An 11590-nucleotide genomic window follows, 5' to 3' on the forward strand; every position below is an offset into this window, starting at 1 on the left:
CCCACTAAGTCTACAGGGATAAGCAGGAATAGTAAAGAAAGCTGGAACAAATCTACAGCTAAATATCGCTATACTATTATGCTCTAACTTTAACCCTCTGTAGAACAATGTCAACTCAGACCCAATCTCAAATAAGGACTGTAATCATACCCGTCTCTGGGACTGTGAACACACCCGTCCCGCCCGGTTTCGACTATACAACTATCTCCACACTAACCACTCCGTGGAAAGCAAGTTCAACCTGCACGAACGACACCAACGCAAAAGCACAACGCCCGTCTCCAGAGTGGCACTCCTGGGAGCTACCCAACCGAGTATGCAGCGTATCTCTGTGGAGCTCAATTAGGCTCTAACAAGCCAAAGTCAAGTAGCTAGGGTCAAAACCGGTCTAAAAACCAAACCCACGTGCCCTCGGCACAATCTGAAACCAAAAATAGAAATCTGGGTCCACCTCCACCCCGACGGCACTCGACAATCCGAAATAGCCTAGACTCTACTGAAAAAAAAGCTCGGCATCCCAGCATGAGCGTAAATGCATTCTAAACTACCCCGCGTATCCACCGCGCTGAAACAGCAGTGATACAATCAAACCACGGCTCCTAGAACTAAATAAGGTAGTAGAATCATATGACAGGTCGAATCGCTGGTTTTCTCCTAAGTCAAGTTCCAACTCCAACATGTATATTCATCTAATTAATAGTCATGCTCCCAATTCAGATTTCATATATACTACAATCAATAAATTTGAGTTACAACATGATATACAAGAACCGAAATCATACATGTCGACTACAAGCACTTAGGAGCGAAACCGATGAAACACCCACCTCTAGTGCAATTCCCTAGCAGCAAGAAGGTCACAAATTGCTGGAAGCCTCAGCCAAGATCACCCACAACCAGCAACAAAGCTATTCGAAGGATCTACACCCAAAATCCATCAAAATCCATCAATTCACCAAATTTCAGCACTTAAGCTTAATTTGTCTTAACCCCAATGTCAAAACTCACCTAATAATCTCCAATTCAGGTGAGGCAAGTTCCAAATCAAGTGAATAATGATGGAGCATCAATCCTAGGTCCAAAATCCTGCTCCTTCCAAGAATTACATTGAAAATCAACCAAAAACTCAAATTCAGCTTCAATGAAACAACAGCCCAAAAAAACTTTAATTCGACCACACTAACCTCAACCAAAATCTGTCAAATTGGGCTCCACGGATTCCTCTTGAAGTCTGGAATCCAGTAAATGAAGTTTTACCGCAATCCAACCTTCCTACGTGGCACACGAGCCGAAACGCCGAAGGTCGCTGCTGGAAGTCTGCAGAATTAGCACTCCTCAATAAAAACTTGGTGAATTTGAGCGAATTTGGAGAAATTAGAGGGGTTTGGATGCTAAATCACCTTCACTGTGAAGAGAGGGAGAAAAGAGTTCATCAGGGTTGAGTCCCCCCTATTTATAGCGGCGTAGGGTGGTCCACTAAGCCCCAAGAACACAAGCTGCAAATCTGGTATCCCTACAGAAATTCCCATTTTCGGGCGCCCAAAACCCTTTTTTGGTCGTCCGAAACATCCAGGCTACACTACAGCTGCGCTTCGGTTCCATCGCCGTGGTGTGCTGCGCTCATAACCGACTCCGGCGGACCTCACCTACCACCAGCCACGTGTCAGCATAAACGATACTCACGAGATGAACTTTCGGACTCACATCCGGGCACCCGAAACACGGATCCGAATTGGCTTCTAGTTTTGACCAGTTCTGCACTCAAGTTCTGGGCGACCCAAAACCTATTCTGGGCGCTAGAATCTGGCAAAACTCCAGTTTTGCTTATTTGAGTGCGCTGATTCCATTTCTGCATCCATTTCGTGCAGAATTGACTTTGACTCAATCCGACACTCTCCAGATATGTCGACCAGTCACTAATACTGTAGCCAATTCTATCCAAACTTCAGGAACGCTACAGATTTGCTTTGAATTTGGGTTGAAAAATTTTAAAAATCAATCCAAAATTTATTTGTTAAATGAAAAAATTACACAAATTAGTCAATAAGCTATAGAAATTATTTAAAAAGAAAAATCTAAGTGTTCAAACTGTCAAACCAAGATAAAATATGCAGTTTTGTTCGGATTTGTTTGTATTATTGATTTGATTTTTATTTTTATTTATCAAATCAAATTAGATTGATTTGTTTTTTCATTTATCATATAATCCAGAGCAATCCAAACAATGCGCATCGAAGACGTGAAAATAGAAAAATATATATAAAATAAAAAAGTTAAAAGAACTATTTTCGACAACATTTTTACATTTTTAATGTAACATATAAACATTGTAAAAATGTTTTTTTTTTTCTGAAACGAAAGCATGTTCAAAGATCTTGTTGTTCCTTGTATTTCTCATGCAATAATTAAAAAAAAAAAATTACAACTCTGTTAATTTTAAAATTATTTAATACAAAGATAATAATAAATTTGTAATTATTTCATATATATATATATATATATATATACAGATAATACGAGGGGCAATTTCGTCCAAGTAAAATCCCGTAACAGCCTCCCCAGTGAACAGCTAGCTCCAAACAAGATTTTTTGTTTTTTTGTTTTTTGTTTTTTTGTTTTTTTGTTTTTTTGTTTTTTTTTTTCTTGATGGAAAATATTGGTAATAATAATAATATTCAAGAGTTGGATCACGACAATAAAAGGGTAAAATGTGTAGAGGCCCTTGAACTTTAGTTCTTTTAAGAATTGGTTTCCGAACTTTCAATTTTAGTAATTATAAATTTTAAACATTATCAAATAATTTCTATAATATAAAGCACTTTTTTTCAATTGAAGCTATTAATTACACAATTATAACTTTAAAATATAAATAATTATTTTTTGCATCTTAGTATGTAAAATAAAATTCTGTTCAACCAATTCTTCAATCGTCATATTTAATTACTAAAAATGAGAGAGAGGAAAAGTAAAATTTTTCTACTTTTTAAAAATTTTATAGGATGATGTACATTGACATGTAATCAAAATGATTGTTTGATAAAATTTAGAAAATATAGTTGCAAAATGTTAATAATAAAAGTTTCAGAAGTGTCCATAGCAAAACGTGTAAAGGTCAGGGAGTCTATGTCCATTTTACCCAGGGAAAAAAAAAAAAAAAAAAAAAAAAAAAAAAAAAAAAAAAACAGAACCAGTGGTGTTCCCGTATTCACAGCGCAAAACTCGGTGCGTTGTTGCAACATCCCGTGTTGTAGTACAGCGAAGTGGCTCCTTCGTAATTATTGTCAACAATAGGGGCATTAGATACGTATGTGGCAACAAAAAAAATATTCCTCGGTTACAAATACGATGGCATTTTCGTAATTAAACCCAAAATCGGGTGCAAAATCTCCGATTTTCTCTGTGCCCGTCCCCGACCTGAGCTCCTTCCTCCTCTCTCTCTCTCTCTCTCTCTCTCTCTCTTGCAACTAAACATGCTCACTCTTTATATTATATATATATATGTATGAGTAGCGAATCTACCACTACCCCACTCTAGGCTTCGAAAACACTAACCCTAGGGTTCCTTTCCCCCTTCTCCTTCGTCTCCGACGCGTGGGCTCTTCGGATCTCGTTGGAAACCTAGCCATAGTAGCGCCTCCCATGGCGGCTCCGGCGGGGCCAGCGGCGGGGGAGCCCCGATCGGTGGATCCGCAGCTGTGGATGGCGTGCGCGGGCGCGGCGGCGAGGGTTCCGGCCGTGGGGAGAGACGTCTACTACGTCCCCGAGGGCCACTGCGAGCAGTGCCCCCGCGCCCCCGACTTAGGCGGCGTCGGGTACGACGCCCTCGTCCTCTGCCGCGTCGTCGGCGTCCGCTACCTCGCCAACCCCCACACCGACGAGGTCTTCGCCGTGATCGCGCTCGAGCCCGGGCGCCTCCTCCCCCCGCGATCGGCGCCGGGCGGCGGATCGGCCGCAGGAGGAGGTGGCGGAGGGGGGAGGGTGGTGTCGTTCGCGAAGATGCTCACCCCGAGCGACGCCAACAATGGCGGAGGGTTCTCCGTCCCCAGGTACTGCGCCGACTCCATCTTCCCCCGGCTCGACATGAGCAAAGACCCCCCGGTGCAGTACCTCTCCATCCGCGACGTCCACGGCGGGCGCTGGGAGTTCCGCCACATCTACCGCGGCACGCCGCGCCGCCACCTCCTCACCACCGGGTGGAGCATCTTCGTCAACGCGAAGAAGCTCGTCGCCGGCGACGTCGTCGTCTTCGCCCGCAACGAGGCCAAGGAGCTCTTCGTCGGCATCCGCCGCGCCTACCGCTCCTTCCCCAAGCCCAGCCCCGCCACCTTCCCCCACCGCGAGATCGAGGATGAGCCCGAGCCGGAGAATGTGGAGGGGTTCTCGCGGTGCGTCAAGGGCCGGGTGCCCCCGTCGACGGTGGTGGAGGCGGTGAGGCTGGCGAAGCTCGGGCGTCCGTTCGAGGTGATGTATTACCCGAAGGCCGGAGCGGCGGAGTTCGTGGTGCCGAAGGAGGTGGTGGACGCGTCGCTGATGGTGAATTGGAGTGCTGGGATTAGGGTTAGGATGCCGGTGGAGACGGAGGACTCGTCGAGGATGACGTGGTTTCAGGGGACGGTGGAGGAGATCATGGCCAAGGATATGGGGCCAGGGACCCAGTCACCATGGCGTATGCTTAAGGTAGTTGAACAATCCCTTCTAAGTGTTTGTTATCTTTCTCTCTTTATAGAAGTTTGTTCTAATCTTGTCTCGTCCTTTGTCTTTCCTTGTTACTTTCATCTTCGTAGCTACGGCCTGTTTGGCCCTGTAGAGTGTAGTATTATTGTATAAACTGCTGTTTAAATAGTTCCATCACGATTTGAATGAGTAAACTACAAAAGCGCACCAAAATAGTATTTCTCTGCATCAAAATTAAAGCTTTAAATTGAAGCTACGTAATCTTTAGATTTCTTATTTGCCAAAATGCGCTGCTACATGTGGTTGTGTTTGAACGCTGAAGCAGATGCAGAGCCAAATAGAGACTCCAGACCTCTTTGGCCCTGCCGTGGAATATAGTGATGTAGAACGAAGTGCTAATTGAGTAGTGTTTTTAGGAAAAATGTTATATTAAAAAGGTTTTTTGGGCTCATTTCTAATTTAGTAGTAGGAGCAGTACCAGATTTTTATGTTTGCTAAATGCTCTACTGGAGCTTAACTGTTCTGTCGCGAAATAGGCATTTATTCCTTTCTCCTTTCATGAGTGGAGACTGCGGACATGGATAGATCCTTAGATTTGTAGAAGGCTTTGGATGTTCCTGTTTCGTTCTAAAAGTATTTATTAATAATCGTTATCCAGGATGTTTGTTGGAATAGTCATAGTTGTTGGGTGTTATTAGAATTGTATACTACTGGTTATGTAGTGTAGGTCCATATTGAACTTTTATGAAGAGACAGAGTCATGTGACAATGTGGTAGGATGGAAATTGTTTACTGACACCAGTTGGCATATCTGATTAATCATTAACCAAAAAAAAAAAAGGCAGGTCGGATTGTTCATTATTTTTCTTTGTTGTGCAAGCTTAATTATTTGATGGTTGTTTGGCAATGAACATCCAGTTCTGATTGGGTAAAGTTGCAATTGAAGGAACTGTGAGTGTTAAATGTTGAAAAATCAACTAAAAGTTTCAGCACATTCTAAAATTGGAAAATTGGACAAAAACTATCAATTAAGGAAAAAAAAATTGCTTGCCTCTTGTAGCTTGTGATGTAGTTTTCATTGACTGGATTGGGTTTAACCAGGTTAGACTTGACATTCAGGTGTGGTCTAAGTTTGTTATGAGTCCTGGTTGTGGCTTATGATTTAGGACTAAAAGGTTGATCTTACTAAATTCCAAATTGCTAAATGCTTCCAGTAATTAAGGTTGACAGAAACACATGTTGATTATTGATGTTTTCGTAAATACAAGTTAAATTTGGTCGATCAGATTTTGTTTTAAAGTTAAATACCAAGATGGAAAATGAGTTTTGCATCCAATGAACCTGGAAAGCACTACTGTTTTCTTTGTAAACTTTCTCTTCAAACTTCACTGTGTATCATTATATGCTATTGAGAAATATTCCAGTAAGCTCTGATATACTTGTTCTTGGTTTTCTTGTCCTTGTCTATTAGATTGATTGGGACGAAAAAGAGGCTCTAAAAGATGTCAAAAAAAATGTTAAGCATGTAAGTCCTTGGGATGTGGAATTAGTCATTGACGCCCCTCAGATGCAAGCGCCATTTCCTCCTTTGAAGAAACTAAAGATGCTAGGCCAAGAGAGCCCAGAGTTTTTCGGCAACAAGGACGGCAACATGGTTTCCCTCTTAGGACTAAAGAACCAAAACAGGGGGGTTCTGTTTACTCCACTGCTCAACTACACTACATCTCCTGCTGGCATGCAGGGAGCCAGGCATGACCTAATCTTCCTACCCGGTTTATCCACGCCCTCATCCATTACGGTATGCAATCCAACAATCTTTAAAGCATTTGATATACCTTAGAAATTGGGTAAAATGATGGATAGTCCTTGTACTGTCCTGATATTGCTATTTAATACTGGAATTTTTCACTTTAGATGTTTCAGTCTCTTTGGTCACTAACAATTAAAAAAACAAAAAAAAACTGACAACATCTGACCTTTTCCCTACAAAATGGCCTTTTCATCCTATCTTAAATAATTTGAAACTAGGACGTCATTTTGCAGGAGAGGGGATAAAGTAAGTCTACAGAAAAAAAAATTAGGTTTTTCCGATTATTAGATATGCGATTTTAATATATGCAAAAGTTCAGAGGCTAAAGCATTCAAGTGAAAAGTTCAGGAACTAAGTTGCAATATTGGTATACTGCAAGGACTGTTTTGCCTTCATAAATTATAATTGACTGACTAAAGGAAATGGATACTACAAATTTGCAAATGTGTAACAGCTGAAGGACTCATCCCCGCAAAATCAAGGAAGCATCTTGGACTCTAAGGCTGAACCATTTAAAGCTCCGGCTTCTGGTCCAAGGGAAGATAATGAAGAGCAGGTTGAATTCTCTTTCCGGTTGTTTGGGCAGTTACTTAAATGTAAGCGGTCGGGTGAGGATGAGCTTGATAATAAATACACAAAAGAGAGAGAGGAAGTGCTCTCACTAGGCATAGTTACTCTTTAGTTCCAGCAATGAAGTTGTCGAACAGAGTCGACTTGCAGCTTGCGCAGGTATGGATGTATCAAAAATTCTTTTGCGATAATCTTCCTATTTTTAATTTCAAACTAAAATATACCCAAATGGACAGACAATGGAATTTTGAAGCTGCTGACAATGCTTTGTTTTCTGAATCAAATTATTCTTTATCATTAATTATGCTCTATGGAGAGAGTAATGAGTGCCTTCTAATGTTGATGCTTCACTTACTAGTGAAAGAGATGAAAGTAGTAAGGTAGGAATTAGTCGACGTTGCTATCTGTCTAAGAAGTGGGGACGTACATTTTAGTATCTCATACCTTTTGAAGTTTCTTAAAATATTAGCTATCTTTTTCTTGTTTAACATTGCTGGGTGTCCGCAATATATATGATGATAGTATACTTCTAGACCACACCGCGAGAAGCGAAAGCAACATAAAAATGGTCTAGGTTTTATTTTTGACTATTGGCATTTTGTTCTTCTGCTTCAAAAATATTATGGATTTCCTCAGAGACGCATATATTAAAAGTTGGTCATGCTTGTTAGATATATAATTCTTGTTCAGTTCTCTGACCCCTATTAGTCTGTTATTATTACCATCTGTGGGAGACCGAAATTGATGAGCATGAGATGCTCGAAGTAGATATGGCTGATAAAATATCACATGAACATTTCCCTCCAATGAATCGTGTTACCTTCGTTGCATTACCTTAGTCGATTTTTCTATTACTGTACAAGAGAGTAGAATACTTGTCGATGGTCTGCATGGAGAAATTATGCCTAAACCTTGTCCGCCGTATCACTTATGAACCGCCCAGTTGATCTGCCATTAATCCTAGTAGTCGTCCCAGCCACGCACTACATTGCAGCCTTATCTAAATTCAGAAACTATTTTCTTCTGAAGTGTGGATTAGATAGTCAGACCGGATGGATTTAGAGTACTCTTGATTGTCCGTGGCTGATGTGGTTGGCCAGATTCAGCCATAATTTTTTTCTAATTTTTTCCAGTGTGCGCTGCCCAATTATACAGCTACATTAGGGAGATGCAGATAGAATTTATTTCTGAACAGTACTATGTACTAAGATTCTACTTCATCATATCTATAGTTTCGGATGCACAGTTTGAAAATTGCACAGTATATAGCTTTAGTGAGTGTTTGTCCAATTTTAAGGAGTATATTGTGGTAGTTTAACTTGTTATATATATCTATATCTATATATATATATATATATAAAATGTTTGAGTAAGAATTCGAATCATTCCTTGGATCGCCTCTTCTCTTCTGCAGGTGAGTCGACCAGCTGCTGACTCTTAGTTTGGCGAAGGACTCTTGACTGCAGATGTGGATTGCTGATGTGGACTGGCTGAAAGTTTGGGACTTCGGTATGTTTTACCTGTGCGCGCTTGTTCTTTACGAATTTGCTGTAGCTCGCTGTTTTAGGTGTTGCTCAAATATTTGGTTGGCTGATCTGATTTTTTTAAAAGTTTTTCTTCGACTGATGGATCTTGATATCTTAGGTGGTGGATTAGATTTTAGTGCCTGTTTGTTTCTCTATGCATTAGTTGTATTTTGGACCTCTAGGTTAGTTTCGTTGTCTCGTGTTTATTTCGATCTCCCTATGTAGTAAGTAGTTCGAACATTTTATCAATTGCGTCTAGTGGATGTTGTTCAAAACATTTTGCTTTTCTCTGATTCTCCCTGTGGCACACGATGCCGTGGCTTGGACACATTTAAACTCTTTAAGTTTGTGACCAACCCGACCGTCCCTAACTAACGCAAGTAGCAAAGAGTTTAGTGGTTGGTAATTGAAATTTTAAGTTCAAAATTTAGTTGTTTTACATTTTCAATTAAGTTTATTTTTAAAAGAAATAAACAAAATAGGTAGAAAACTCTTTTTGGTTTGTGAACTTCGATATGTGTTGCACTTTTTGGTGCGTCAAAAGGAAATTTCTAATTTTATTATGAGAGTAACAAATTTATCCCCTTTCTTGTAAATGACTTAATTTAGTCGATAGTTATCCATCAAATTGTTAAGCCGAATTAGTATCTTGTAATTTACATATATGCATTGTTATTAGTATGATTTAATCCATGTCTATATATATATATATAATATATATATATATATATATATATATATATATATATATATATATAATATATATAGTCCGACTACTATCTGTTAATAGATTGGAGCATTGTTATCAAGTCGTTTGATTAATCGAAACTTCAAATTGATTATCGCACTGTTGAAATTGATCTACACAATTAGAAATGTTTAGAAACCAAATTTTATAATATTTAAAAATCATTATCAAGTTCATGTTAAGAGTTAAAAATGAACGTCATAAATAAATAACCTCTTAAAATAGAGGTTAGACTTTCTCAATTTATATCAAAGTTATCAAACATTATCTAAATAGTATAAAAAATTTTTTATAAAAAATTTAAGCAATTGAGTTGTCTGCACCGTTAAACAAGCAAACGGTCATATAGGCCGTCAAAAATTGCCGATTTTGACAATTTGATCACCATGTAAATAATTTTTAAAATTCATGAAATTTAGTTTCTAGATATTTCAAATACTCTAGATCACTTCAACGGCTCCGATCATCGATTCGGAATCTCGATCATCAAAAACAATTTGATAGGATAAGTTTCTTACTATTAATGGATAGGAGCTCTAGCCAATATTTATATATATATATATAATATATATATATTATATATATAATATATATGAATTAGGCCGGAATACTATTAAAGTAAAACTCTTTTTTTGCTATCAATGTTTCAACCCTTGGATGAAAAATTGTAGGGTCAGGATGATATTAGTCGGTTAGAGTTGAGTGGTCCCTCTAGGGGTGAGTGGTTTCCACTGGGTTATAGTATTTAATCCAATGGTTAGAAATAATAAAGAGTTGATTCAAAGGCTAAAATGGTAGCAATATGAGTTTTGCTACTAATAGTACCCAGTCCAACTGTAGATATATATTATATATATATTATATATATATAGAGTTAGGCTGGTTATACTATCGGTAGCACGAAGGTCCGTGCTACCGAATTGTTTTCAATGATGCGGCTTCTAAATCGACGATCGGCCCCGTTAGACTTGATCTATCTATTGAAAGTATTTGGAAACTAAATTTCATAATTTTTCATGGATTATTTACCTATCACGATGGTAAAAATGAACGGTTGAAAATGAAATCTCATAAAAAATAATGATAAAGAATTCAAATTTCAAATCAGAAGTTTGTATTGCTATTAATGTTAAGTAGATTTTCTATTAAATTTTCATCTAATTGGATACTTCATACACGTTGAACTTAAAACGCCATCATATCTACCATTAAAATTGTTTATTTTGGAACCTTTAGATCACTAGCCAAATGATGTCGAAAATTTATGAAATTAGTTTCAATACTTTTAAATAGTGTAGATAAAGTCTAATGGAGCCGATCGTCGATTTGAAAGCCTGCATCATTGAAAACACTTGATAGACAGGAGGTTCCGTGCTACCGATAATATACCAGCCTATATTATATATATATATATATATATATATTATATATATATTATAATATATATATATATATATTTGGCTCTTTACATTTTTTAAAAAATAAAGAAGTTAAAAAAAAAATCAAGAAAGTACTTAATAAAGAAATTAAAAAAAATAAACGTTATTTTAATTGGCCTATTACTGTAATTCATCATCAATCTTGACTCCATAATGGAAATAAATAAAGTTATTACTAGTGTAGAGACCCGTGCGATACAGGGGGTAAATAATAAAATAAAAAGTTAAAAATTATATATATATATATATATACAGCTTATTGATATATAGGAAGTTATACCATGTTAAGCATAGTTAATTTGCATGATTAAATTCAATTGTTAAAAAAAATAAAATTATAGCTAAAACTCACTCATTGATAAAATATTAATATGGTGCATGTAATTAAATGTTGCACTTTGCACATAATTAGAGGAGTTGGAAGGTAAAGGGTTGGGCGTTAAGAAGAGGAGAAAGTTGTTTGATTTAAAGTTGGACTATGGAAATGAAAGGTAAAATGTCATATAGCAAAAAAATTTTATGATGCATATAAAAGAGTTATAAAAGAGAGGGTATGGGAGATTAATAGAGAAGGGGAATGAATTAAAGTTATAAAACTCACTCATTAAGGGCGCGTTTGGTTTGCGCTATCTTTTTAAGATTCCTAGTAATTCGATAGGAATAAAAAAATATGACGGTGTTTGGCTAAACGCACTAAGTAATCTAGTTGGTAATATTAGATTTACTTGGGAATGAGATTCATTTCAAAGTACTAATCTCATCCCCTTAAGGCAGGGTGGGTATCCTCATATTAATAGATTGGGGTAATCATAATATGTCTAAT

The 11590-nt window shown here is 37.9% G+C and overlaps 1 protein-coding gene across 1 annotated transcript; it reads left to right on the forward strand.

The window, feature by feature from the left end:
* LOC109710902 (auxin response factor 17-like) lies at positions 3371-8866 on the forward strand. Its single transcript, XM_020233708.1, has 4 exons — positions 3371-4677; positions 6146-6472; positions 6939-7213; positions 8469-8866. The coding sequence occupies exons 1-3, from the start codon at positions 3640-3642 to the stop codon at positions 7164-7166; spliced, it is 1593 nt and encodes a 530-aa protein (XP_020089297.1). The 5' UTR covers positions 3371-3639; the 3' UTR covers positions 7167-7213; positions 8469-8866.

This window comes from Ananas comosus, linkage group 5 (genome assembly GCF_001540865.1).
Source record: "Ananas comosus cultivar F153 linkage group 5, ASM154086v1, whole genome shotgun sequence".
NCBI classification, from domain to species: Eukaryota; Viridiplantae; Streptophyta; class Magnoliopsida; order Poales; family Bromeliaceae; genus Ananas; species Ananas comosus.